Source organism: Camelina sativa, chromosome 13 (assembly GCF_000633955.1).
Source record: "Camelina sativa cultivar DH55 chromosome 13, Cs, whole genome shotgun sequence".
In the NCBI taxonomy this organism is placed as follows: domain Eukaryota; kingdom Viridiplantae; phylum Streptophyta; class Magnoliopsida; order Brassicales; family Brassicaceae; genus Camelina; species Camelina sativa.
Genome location: NC_025697.1, coordinates 9,747,946 through 9,759,081, shown reverse-complemented (window position 1 = coordinate 9,759,081; position 11,136 = coordinate 9,747,946). Strand labels below are relative to the sequence as shown.

At 37.1% G+C, this 11,136-nt stretch overlaps 3 protein-coding genes across 4 annotated transcripts in view; all 3 read left to right on the top strand.

Moving 5' to 3' along the window:
• On the top strand, window positions 3,238-4,887 carry LOC104736225 (apoptosis-inducing factor 2-like). The gene is made up of 4 exons (XM_010456177.2): window positions 3,238-3,506; window positions 3,580-3,836; window positions 3,940-4,391; window positions 4,463-4,887. The coding sequence occupies exons 1-4, from the start codon at window positions 3,385-3,387 to the stop codon at window positions 4,730-4,732; spliced, it is 1,101 nt and encodes a 366-aa protein (XP_010454479.1). The 5' UTR covers window positions 3,238-3,384; the 3' UTR covers window positions 4,733-4,887.
• Window positions 5,042-7,629, top strand: LOC104736224 (GPI mannosyltransferase 1). The gene is made up of 5 exons (XM_010456176.2): window positions 5,042-5,262; window positions 5,476-5,739; window positions 5,880-6,062; window positions 6,603-7,147; window positions 7,234-7,629. Exons 1-5 carry the CDS (start codon window positions 5,220-5,222, stop codon window positions 7,546-7,548), a joined length of 1,350 nt encoding a protein of 449 aa, XP_010454478.1. The 5' UTR covers window positions 5,042-5,219; the 3' UTR covers window positions 7,549-7,629.
• The window catches only part of LOC104736222 (coiled-coil domain-containing protein R3HCC1L), a 3,617-nt gene continuing 2,751 nt past the window's right edge, over window positions 10,271-11,136 (top strand). Inside the window, exons 1-3 of one of the 2 annotated variants that reach the window (XM_010456174.1) lie at window positions 10,271-10,639; window positions 10,747-10,823; window positions 10,913-10,978. In XM_010456174.1, the coding sequence (XP_010454476.1) occupies window positions 10,341-10,639; window positions 10,747-10,823; window positions 10,913-10,978 (442 nt within the window). In that variant the 5' untranslated portion in view covers window positions 10,271-10,340. Of the gene's footprint in view, window positions 10,640-10,731; window positions 10,824-10,912; window positions 10,979-11,136 lie in introns of both variants that reach the window. The other variant, XM_010456172.2, reaches the window with a different exon arrangement.

The window sequence follows — 11,136 nt, the reverse complement described above, 5'->3', positions numbered from 1 at the left end:
AGGAAAATTGACATTATGATCTTCTCTCCAAGAAGAGAAGGTTACGAACACCTTCCCATTCTTCTCTCCACACCTTCCAGGCAGCCTGAATATTCCCAAGTACAATTCATCAATGTCAAGAAGTGTGTCCCCCATTGCCAAAGTCTGATGAGTATCAGAATTATGACCATCGCTCAATGGAATATGGTTACCAAAACCTCCTCAAGTAAGTCATGCCCGACCTTAACCCTCCTTTCACCCTCCTCCTGCCAATGAGCAGATCAAGCCATCTAGTCTCTTGGCTATGAAAATCCTCTCAACATCCCAATGTAATTTTGATAAGGACAATTTACCACCCTTCCACTGTATCAGCGAATGTGGCGTCGACTACCCTAGAGTTAGCTTGCGGTTTGATGCTTCTTTGCTCAAATCTCTAACACCTCTTGAACATGTTTGTCGATTATCTATCTTCATCTTTATCATATATTTTTCTTTATTAAGCTTTGCTTCTAAAACTTTCACCCTTTAAATGAAAGTAAGGTTTATTTTGTTCAAAAAAATATATATATGAACATAGTTATAGTTCAAAAGATTAATCTGACGGGTATTTTCTCGGATGTATGGTTAGATTAATTTCTAGTCAGATTACTCGGAAGTTCACTAGCAAAGTTGAAGGGAAAATGGGGTATGAGGATTTTGTCTATTTAATAATTGCTTGAACAATTTTTATATGCTTGAATTCGTCTCTGTTTTTTTTTAAATATTAGATTTTAACATGCAGTACACCGCAGAACAATTTTTTAATTAATTTTTTTAATTTTATTTGTTTTTCTTTTTGTGTTTAATATTGTATATTTTTATTTTGAATGTTAATACTAGGATTTCACCCGTATACCACACAAGATGATTTACTTTTTACAGTCATAATTAAATCAGCTTAAAAATAGATATATTTATAGACAAAATTTCTTTTTTATATAGTTTAATGGTTATATTTTTACAGCTTTTTCAGTATTAAATTACTGTTTTTAGATTCAACCCATTATATATATACAATAAAATATGAATCAATTTACAGGAAAAATCCTAAATTACATATAAATTACATGATTGTCATGCTCACATATTACTCTACTAAATCATTACAAAGTACATAGAGCATTTAATAGCCACTTTGGAATCAATTAAACAATCATCATTTAACAAAAATGATGAACAACTCCACCAAACTCATCTCTTTCTTCTCTTCTCCTCCTATATATTTTCCTCCTCTGTAGCCTCAACATCAACCCCTTTAATTTAATTAATCGTTTGAAAAATATACAAATGGATCAAAGCAAAAACCTGGGGTATACCAAAAACTAAAAAGCTTGATAAGTCAAGAGGATAGTATATATTCAATAATAAATATAAAGAGGATACTTAGAAAGCTGAGAAGCTCAGCGTGAGCTAAACTCAGATTTGGTTTCTTTCTCAACATTTATTTGTGACATAACTACACTGAGTCAAAATAAAATAGTGTCGATATGAAATAAATCAAACAAAAACATTTAGTTATTCACTAACCGGAAGATTGCATGTTCACGTGTCGTGAAACCAAATCTTTTTTTTTCAAATAAATGGATTTTAAACCACCTAAGATAAAAAAGAATAGGTATTAAAGATGAAATAAAGAAAGCATAAACATTTTGTACCAAAAAACTAATAAAGGAATAAGTGTGCACCTTTTTATCGCTAACACACCAAATCAAGTGTCTCAACCGGGAAGATTACTTCGTCAGTTGAAATACTAAGTTGTGTATGAATTGAAGCATTTTTGTATTGCTATTGAGACGTTATTTATATAGTTCTTTGAAGATGGTAAAATTAGATGTGCTACGAGATCGAGAAAATATTGGTGAGCAAGCAAAAAATCTAAAAATGTATATGACAATTTTGAATTAATGCAACAGGTTTATGATTAAGGCAACAAATATTTCACTAAGTTGTTCCATATGTATAGTAATTATTTTCCATATTCTATACTATATCGAGTTAATGTATAATAAGAATAGGAAATGTAGATTTGATTTCAGTTTTTTATTATTAATTAGTTTCCATTGGCTATATTGTCTAGAGTTTATTAGTTTCTGTTTGCTATATTTAAATGATTGTGGAAATAATATTTATTAGGTATGTAAATATCACACTAAAGACTAAAGTTGAAAAAAAAAAAAAATAACCATAACTAAAAGGGTAAAATACAAAATGTACTTCAAAAATGTATACATATATAGATGTGAAAAAATGGAATAGAAAAAAATTATAAATTGGATTATAATCATGTTCTTATAATATCTCATATTACTTAAGAATTTGTTAAAAATACTTTTTTTGGAATATCCTTTTTCAAAAAAAAATACCTTTTTTTGAACATTTTCATTTTTACTTTCTTTTACATAATTCCAATAAGTTAAATTAATGTTTAGAATTTTTGTTTAGGTTTGGATTTTATATTTTATATTTAGGATATAGTTTTGAAGGGTTAGAGTTTAGTATTTGGAGTTTGGAGTTTAGTGATTTTATACATAAAAAATGGGTATTTTTAAAAATGATCAATATAAAAAGGTATTTTAGTCCTTTTTAAAAATCCTCATATTATTTTATCAAATTTTAAAAATAAAATAAAACAAAATTAATGTTCCGGAAAAATAAAATAACAATAACCCTAAAGCGAAGAAATAGAGATCATATATGATTCATCGTAAGATCTGAGAGAATTAAGCCAAGTCTTTGTGGAAATCATCGTACTCACATTTCCAAGCAACGATCCCATCCCCGGTGTGAAGCCAATCCTCCAATCAGCTGTGAAATCGAAAGTTATATTATAATTATAATTACTTCCATTATGTAGAGAGATTTGGTTAAATCCTCCAATCAGCTGTGAAATCGAAAGTTAAATCCTCAAACAAACATCACTATGTAGACAGATTTCATATGAACAACAGTAAACGCGAATTACACGTAGGTAACCAAATTAAAAGGTAAACATTCATTCTCGATCGAAAGAAAAGAGAGTTATATTATATGACTAAATGGATTTGGTGTAATCGGCCCAATATTTAAAACCCAAAGCCCCTTTCTTTTAGGAACAAAAAAGAAATTGAAAAATTTGCTTTCTTCCGCCATTGACGTATTCGATGATGTAAGCTTTAAAAGGAAGCTTGACATGATTCTTCTTCTTCTTCAGGTTCAGGTATCTCAAGTGTGAAGTCATTAGACACGTCAATCACAAATTCCTTTACCTCTCTGACAACCTTTCTCCAACGCTTCTCTCTTATATATATATATCGGAATCTTCAAATTGATTTGGAAGAAGAAACCTAACGAAGAACATTTGAACATTCGGAGCTTAATTCGGTAAAAATGGAAGGGATTGCATCTGGGTCTAGTCAAGGAAAGAGAGTGGTGGTGATCGGCGGCGGAATCGCCGGTTCACTCGCCGCGAAATTGCTTCAGTTCGATGCTGACGTAACCCTCATCGATCCGTAAGTTTCTTTCACCAAATTGTTAGTTTTCCTTCGTTTTGGTTTTAAAGCTCAAAACTTGTGTTGAGACCAGGAAGGAGTATTTTGAGATTACATGGGCAAGTTTGAGATCAATGGTGGAGCCTAAGTTTGCTGAGAGAACAGTTATTAACCACAAGAGTTACTTGAAACAAGGCCGTGTTGTAACTTCTCCGGCGATCAATATCACAAATAGTGATGTTATGACTGAAGATGGATCTGTCATTGGCTATGACTATCTTGTGATTGCTACAGGTCACAATGACTTGTTCCCTAAAACTAGACAAGAGAAGCTGTCACATTACCAAGCTGGTATGACTCTTCTTAATCCTCGCATTTGTGATTTCTGTTGGTATTGAGATTGTGAGCGATGATGTTATCCTCACATTCGTGATTTATGTCTATTTGGTTGCAGAATATGAAAAGATCAAATCTTCTAAATCAGTTCTGATTGTTGGTGGAGGTCCATCTGGTGTGGAGCTAGCTGCCGAGATCGCGGTTGATTTCCCAGAGAAGAAGGTCACTCTGGTGCACAAAGGACCAAGGTTGCTTGAATTTGTTGGACAAAAAGCTTCTGACAAAGCATCTGACTGGTTAGAATCAAAGAAAGTGGAAGTGATATTGAACCAATCTGTGGATTTGAGTTCAGCTTCAGATGGAAACAAAATGTACCGGACGTCAGGAGGAGAAACTATACACGCTGATTGTCATTTTCTCTGCGTTGGGAAACCTTTGTCTTCACAATGGCTCAATGGAACTGTTTTGAAAGACAGTTTGGATGGTAAAGGTAGGGTCATGGTTGATGAGTACTTGCGGATTAGGGGTCGAAGCAATGTATTTGCCATTGGAGATATCACTAATATCCCGGTAAGTACAGTTTTTACATAGTATTTTTCTTGGTTAGAGTCTTGTTTTGATTATATGATTCTTAATTACAGGAGATGAAACAAGGATATATAGCAGAGACTCATGCTAATGTGGTTGTGAAGAACATAAAGGTAATGATGATGTCGGGTGGGAAAAAGAAGAAGATGTCAACTTACAAGCCCGGTTCAGAGTTGGCTATTGTATCTTTAGGTAGAAAAGACTCGGTGGCTCAGTTTCCGTTTGTGACAGTTGTTGGTTGCCTCCCTGGTTTGATCAAGTCCAAGGATCTGTTTGTGGGGACGACGAGGAAGTCAAGAGGGCTAAGTCCTAAACTTGTATAATAAGGTTGAGTCCTTTAGTGTGTTTCAGCTTTTGTGCAATATGTAATCTTGTTTGTGTTTTTGTGTTGATCTCATTGTTTCGGTGTGGAGTGAGTGTGTGGTTTGCTTTATGTTGTTGTGTTGATGTAAAAAAAAAAATTGTTTTGAGTTCCAAATTTCACTTGCAATCCAAAATGTTCTTCCCGATATTATCTAAACCGGAAAATAAACCGAAAAAATCAAATTTAAACCGGAAACCAAACGTAAACCAGAATAAACCATTTTACAGAACAGTTCAAAACCTTTTTTGGCAGTCAGTGTTCTGTTTTTTTTAGGTTGGATCGGAGATCTCCGGGAGGAGAAGCATACACCGGCGACTTCAATCATTACCGTAAAACGCCTCGAAGAACTTAAAATTTCAAGGACCTAAGAGAACGACGTTTACTTATAAAAGGGATGCGATTGAGACTTGTACGAGTCAAGGTTTGAAGATTCAGAAGATCACAATATGTCTCGTGGTTCAGAGAACACTGATGATGAACCACCTAAATGTATGTATACTTCGTTCCTCTAAGTGTTCCCTTTCTCTTTTTAGGATCTGTAATAAGCTTAAAGATGCATTGAATCACACCAATCTCTTTTTAATTAGTCCGATAGATTAAGTTAGTAATTGCATACTACGATCGTGGAGCTGTTGAACTTTGACATTGTTGCTTCTTCTATGGCACTTCAAAATTTGGGGGTTTTGAATTCTGATTATGTAGGGATGAGTTTCCGGTCTCTGCTCGTATTCTCCATGTTTTTGCGAGTCTTCTTGATTGTCTATGGAGAATGGCAAGATGCTCACATGGAGGTCCGGTACACTGATGTTGATTACATTGTTTTTTCTGATGCTGCTTCGTTGATGGCATCTGGTGAATCTCCTTACAAGAGAACCACTTACCGTTACTCGCCTTTGCTCGCCCTTCTCCTGACTCCTCATTCCTTCTTTCATCGGTCATTTGGAAAGTTCCTCTTCTCAGCTTCTGGTATGCAAATTTCTTGGAGTTATCTCATCCTTCTTTTGTTTATTATGTAATACCAGAAGGAAAATTTGTAGAAAGTTTCAACCTTTTTTGTTCAATTGATTAGTTCTTTGGTCGTTCTAATTTTAATTTTCGTGTTTCAGATTTGTTGGTAGGCTGGTTTATCCATACTATTTTGAAAGAACGTAAGGTGCCTGAGAAGATATGTACATATTCTGTAATGGTTTGGCTTTTCAATCCGTTTACATTCACTATTGGAACCAGAGGGAACTGTGAACCCCTCGTTTGTGCCATGATATTATGGATCATCATCTCTCTTATGCAAGGTAGACACTTACTTTGAAACTAGTATAACTCAAGTGAATGTTTTTCTCTGTAGAGTTTTACTAAGCTTGCTGCTTTTATGCTTTGATCCCCTGAATTGAGTTCCATGAACAAGTTTATATATCAATGCAATTCAGATGTGTGTATCTTTCACATTAGGTTATAATAACAAGACTTTAAAAAAGTAGAAGAAATGTACTAGATGTGGTTGACATGCTGCAAAAGAGAAGTCTTATAAGAGAGATGTAATAGGGTTGATTTACCTTCTCTCTTACAAGTTGATGGATAAGGTCTTCTTTATGAACTGTTTTAAGACAGAGAGTAACAGATTAAGGAATGTTGAGTATTTGGGAATTGGTTTGGAGACTTCTTTTAGGCTTTTGGAGAGTTTTGGGATCCTGTATCAAAACCCTAAGTAAACTTGTTTTTCTATTTTATTCTCTGTGGTTTTGGTTTGCAACTGTACTTGTGTTCATCGTTCTTCACGGTTCACAGAGACAGACACGAATGGCACAATAACAACGTTATGTTATGTTGTGTAGGCAAATTGGCTCAAGCTGCATTTTGGTACGGGCTTGTTGTGCATTTCAGGGTCTATCCTATTATCTATGCTTTACCGATCATTTTAGTTCTCGATTCTCAAGTATTTAGATCTGATCAAAAGCCACCACTTGAGGATTGGAATACCGGTCAGACCAAGACACCTACCAGCAACACAGAGAAAAAAACAATCCTTTTCAATCTCTTGACTGCCTTGAAAAGTTTATTTTCCAGGGAGAGAATCATGTTTGCTTTGATATCGGGGGGAGTTTTTCTAGCTTGCAATGCTGTTTCATTTTATTTCTATGGACACGAGTTCCTACACGAAGCTCTCTTATATCACCTGACTCGTACAGATCCAAGGCACAACTTCTCCATCTACTTTTATCACATATATCTTCACTATGAGCGCCAGTTTTCAGCTGTGGAGAAGCTTATCTCGTTCTTACCTCAGTTTACAGTACAGTTTGCTCTAGTCTCCTGCTTTTGGCAGGATCTAGTGTTCTGCATCTTTCTCCAAACCGTTGCATTTGTGGCTTTCAATAAGGTACATAATGCATCACTCTGTTTTGTCCATATTGTGCTATATAAAACCTTCTCGTTATGATCTAATATTTCCATTTGTCTTTCTAGGTGATAACCGCTCAATACTTTGTGTGGTTCTATTGCCTGCTACCCCTGATTCTACCATGGAGCCGTATGAAGCTGAAATGGGAAGGCTTGTTATGCATCATTCTCTGGATTGGAGCTCAGACACATTGGCTTTTATGGGGATACATGCTCGAGTTCAAGGGCCTTAACGTCTTCTTACAGCTTTGGGCGGCGAGTTTGCTATTTCTTGCTGCAAACACCTTTGTCCTCGTCAAAATCATACAGCGCCATCGATTCTCACCTCTCTTCAGACGATATGAATCCTCCTCACAAAAGCATGTTAAGAAACTTCACTGAGACTAATCAAAAGGCGTTTACACATTCTTGGTCATTACCATCTACTAAGACCTTGTAAATGATTCATTCCGTTTTTTTGTTTGATAANCACGAAGCTCCTATTTATTTAGTTTTTTTTTTTTTTTTTTTTTTTTGTCATCTGGTTTTATATTAGAAACTGAAAAGAAATTATATCTGTTGAATAAAAAAAGGTGAAGATATTGAAATCACCTAAGACTAAGCCCAAACAAGGGAAGCATAAACCCAAACAAGGGAAGTATAAGCCGGCAAGTTACACACTTCCCGGAACATAGATAGAAAGACTAACAACCTAGAAACACAAGTCACTAAGGAAAAAACGAAAACCAAAGTACTAAAACTGCCATACTCAACTAGAAAGAGACTCACTAAGCCTTCCCATAGAACCTGTAAGAGTCGGAGAGTACCGATAAGACCGGAAGTGCTATAAACCATGATAGCACACCGTCGACAAACCATCATCAGCACTAGCAGGAATGAAAGCAAGCTCGAACGACATCAGAGAAACAGAAGCCACAACCATCCATTCACACAAAACCAGTCGAGAGAAAGCGAGCCAAACTAGGGACAAAGAAGAATTCCTTGAGATTCGGCCTGAGACAAGCCAAAGAAGCCTAACAGCTCTTACACGCGGACCCTCGTCGACCCAGCTATAACCATCTACAGAATCAAAACTGGTGACCTCCTCGCAAGAGAACAGCTGAAAGGCGATTCCACTACTAAGCCTAGAGCTCAAAGAGCTAGTAGATGGCTAGCAACAAAATACCATCCGGATGACAAGCAGAAGGAACGAAACCTAGCATATAACGCAAACACTGACTAGCCAAGAGACCTAATAGAGCAGAAGAACTAAGGATTGGGTACAAACCAACAGAGAAGGTGAATTTGAGAGAAGACACAAACCACTAACTTCTCTTTGCAACCTGAAACCATCGGTTGAAGCCACACAGATACCAACTACACAAACAAAACCCTACCAGAAGAAGCGAAACGAGTCCGCCACTGCAAAGCCACCAACTTCGAGTGTCACCGCCCAAACTAAACCACAACCTAGACTAACCCGCTAAGAGAAACGGGACACATCTCTGACCACAACAGCAACTCACAATCAATGACTTCCCTCCTTCAATCTGCTTCCTCTTCACAAAGGATCTAAAACTAAGCCGTCGACACAGAAGCTCAACCCTGCGGATCGGCTGGAACGTAGCCGATACCAACCAGAGAACTGGAAAATGACTTCTCCAAACAGCACGGAGAAGCCACAATTTAATCAACCAGCTAAAACGAACCAAACTTCTTCCAATGTAAATGAACATCAAATGAGAACACCACAAAAAAGACAACCAGATCCACAACTACCAGCCAAGCTTACCACGCCACGGGAACAGAGATAAAAACAAAGACTAAGCAGCAAAGCAGAGAGAACTCAAACCCATCGAGAGACATCGGTCACCGGCGAAAGAGAGAACAAGAAGAGCCTCCAAAATCTGATTCGATTCGACAAGAAGAGCCTCCAAACAACACCACCATAAACTAGAAAAGAGAGATCAAGGACGAAATCTAAACAAAGAGGGGGGGGCTAGAACCGGTGCTAAGGAAGCCACCGCATTCCAACCCCAGATCTGCAAATTTTCTTCCGGCGGCTGAGTTGAGAGAGAGAAGGGAGCAGTAGGGTTTTTTTAGTTTTTGTGCTTTTTCTCTTCTTCTTGTATACTGTTTGTTGATCTTTAGGATTTTCTCAAGATTAGTTTATCGAGGAATTGAAATGGCAATTTTATGGAAAAATACTAAAATAGGCCCTCTTGCACGTCAAGTATGGGCCTTATCGACAATCCCTTCCCATCCTATGGTGTTCCCTTCATCTTCTCTATATAGCAACCTCGATTTTCTATATGGGCGTGGTAGAGACTTTGGTGCAAGTGATCAAAACTTGAGGACGTTCCCTTGGATGATGTGGTATATTTGGAAGGTAAGAAACAAGACAGTTTTTGAAAATACATCCGAATCTCCGCAAGATACTCTAGAGAAAGCCATCCAAGAAGAAGAAATTTGGAGAAGAGCAAATAATAGAGACATACCATCAGGGTTAGTAGAAGCGGGCATATCGACCCAAATCCCACAAGATTGCCTTGTATGTTTTATAGATGGATCTTGGCACGTAGAGGTGGATATGAGTGGACACGGCTGGATTGCTTCTTTTGGAGCTAGATTCTTGCACATGGGGCTTAAAGGTTCGCGTAGAAGCTTATCTCCTTTACATGCGGAGTTAGACACCCTTGTTTGGGCTATGGAGTGCCTTCTGGCCTTGAACTTAGATAAAGCTCTTTTTGCTACGGATTGCTTAGACCTCCTAACAATGACGTCTAATATTGAAGATTGGCCGACCTTCTCATTAGAATTGAAGAATTTTATTCATTTCAGAGATAGATTTGTTAAATTTAGTATTAGATATATTCCTCGAGAGGATAATATCCGTGCCGATAAACTTGCGAAATGTGCAAGAGCACAAGGTTTCTGTTTTTCTCATGTAAGCTCGTTAGAACCTAATTGGCTCTCTCTCGAAAAAAAAGTCATTTCCGATAACTTAGTATATGGGGTTTGATCGTCAANAAAAAAAAAAAAAAAAAAAGTAATTTCCCCTAAAATATTTTAACATGTTTTAAAATTTCATATATAAAGAAGAAAAGCACAGAATCATATAATCATAGCTTTTCTAATTCGTGTGGATACGTGTGAGCAATTTCTGAAAGCGTCAGACACGCTGTGACCTAACTATGGAGACCACGCGGCTAAACGAACCAAATTGGAGCGAGCGGGTGGAGGATCTCGTAGCAGCCGGTGACGTCACGGCGGCGATCTCGTTTCTCGAGTCTTTGGTAACCAATCTTCAGTCGCGGTTGGGTTCTTCCTCCTCCGGCGAGAGAACGGAGTTTGGGCTTCAATTAGCATCCGCGCTCACCCAATTGGCGGATCTCTACTCTTCTCTGGGTCTTTCCCTCAAATCCGACGAGCTTCGTACTCGTTCTTCCCTCATTAAGCAACGTGCGTTGGATTGTGATTTTGCATCTTCAAGGTATTACGAATTTGGGAGAGACATGAGTTTAATGTGCTTTTAGGGAAATTTGAAAGCTTGGTAAATTGTATTGGTTTCATGATCGATCTTAGGGTTTATGATTGCAGTGGTTCCGACGATGTAGAGAATCAAATTATTGCTTCCAATGGACTCAAGTCTGACTCAAATGTCTCACCTCCTGATGGTTGTTCATCTTTAGTGTTCATTGTTTTCTTATCTAATTTCGCCTTTTTTTTACGCTGTTCCTGATCGATTCTCATGGATCTATTAAAGGGATAACGAAGGATTCCACAAAAGTATCCAGCAATAATTCAGCTGCTCATGATTCTTCAGATGATGGTATGTCACATTTGTTGTGACTTAGCAGATGCATTAACCTCCTGTGTCAGAATGTTCATTATCATGAGATCATGTATGTTTACAGAACCTTGATTTTGTTGCAGATTGGGAAGCCCTTGCAGATCTTGAACCGAGTAAATTACTCCATGTAGAAGAGT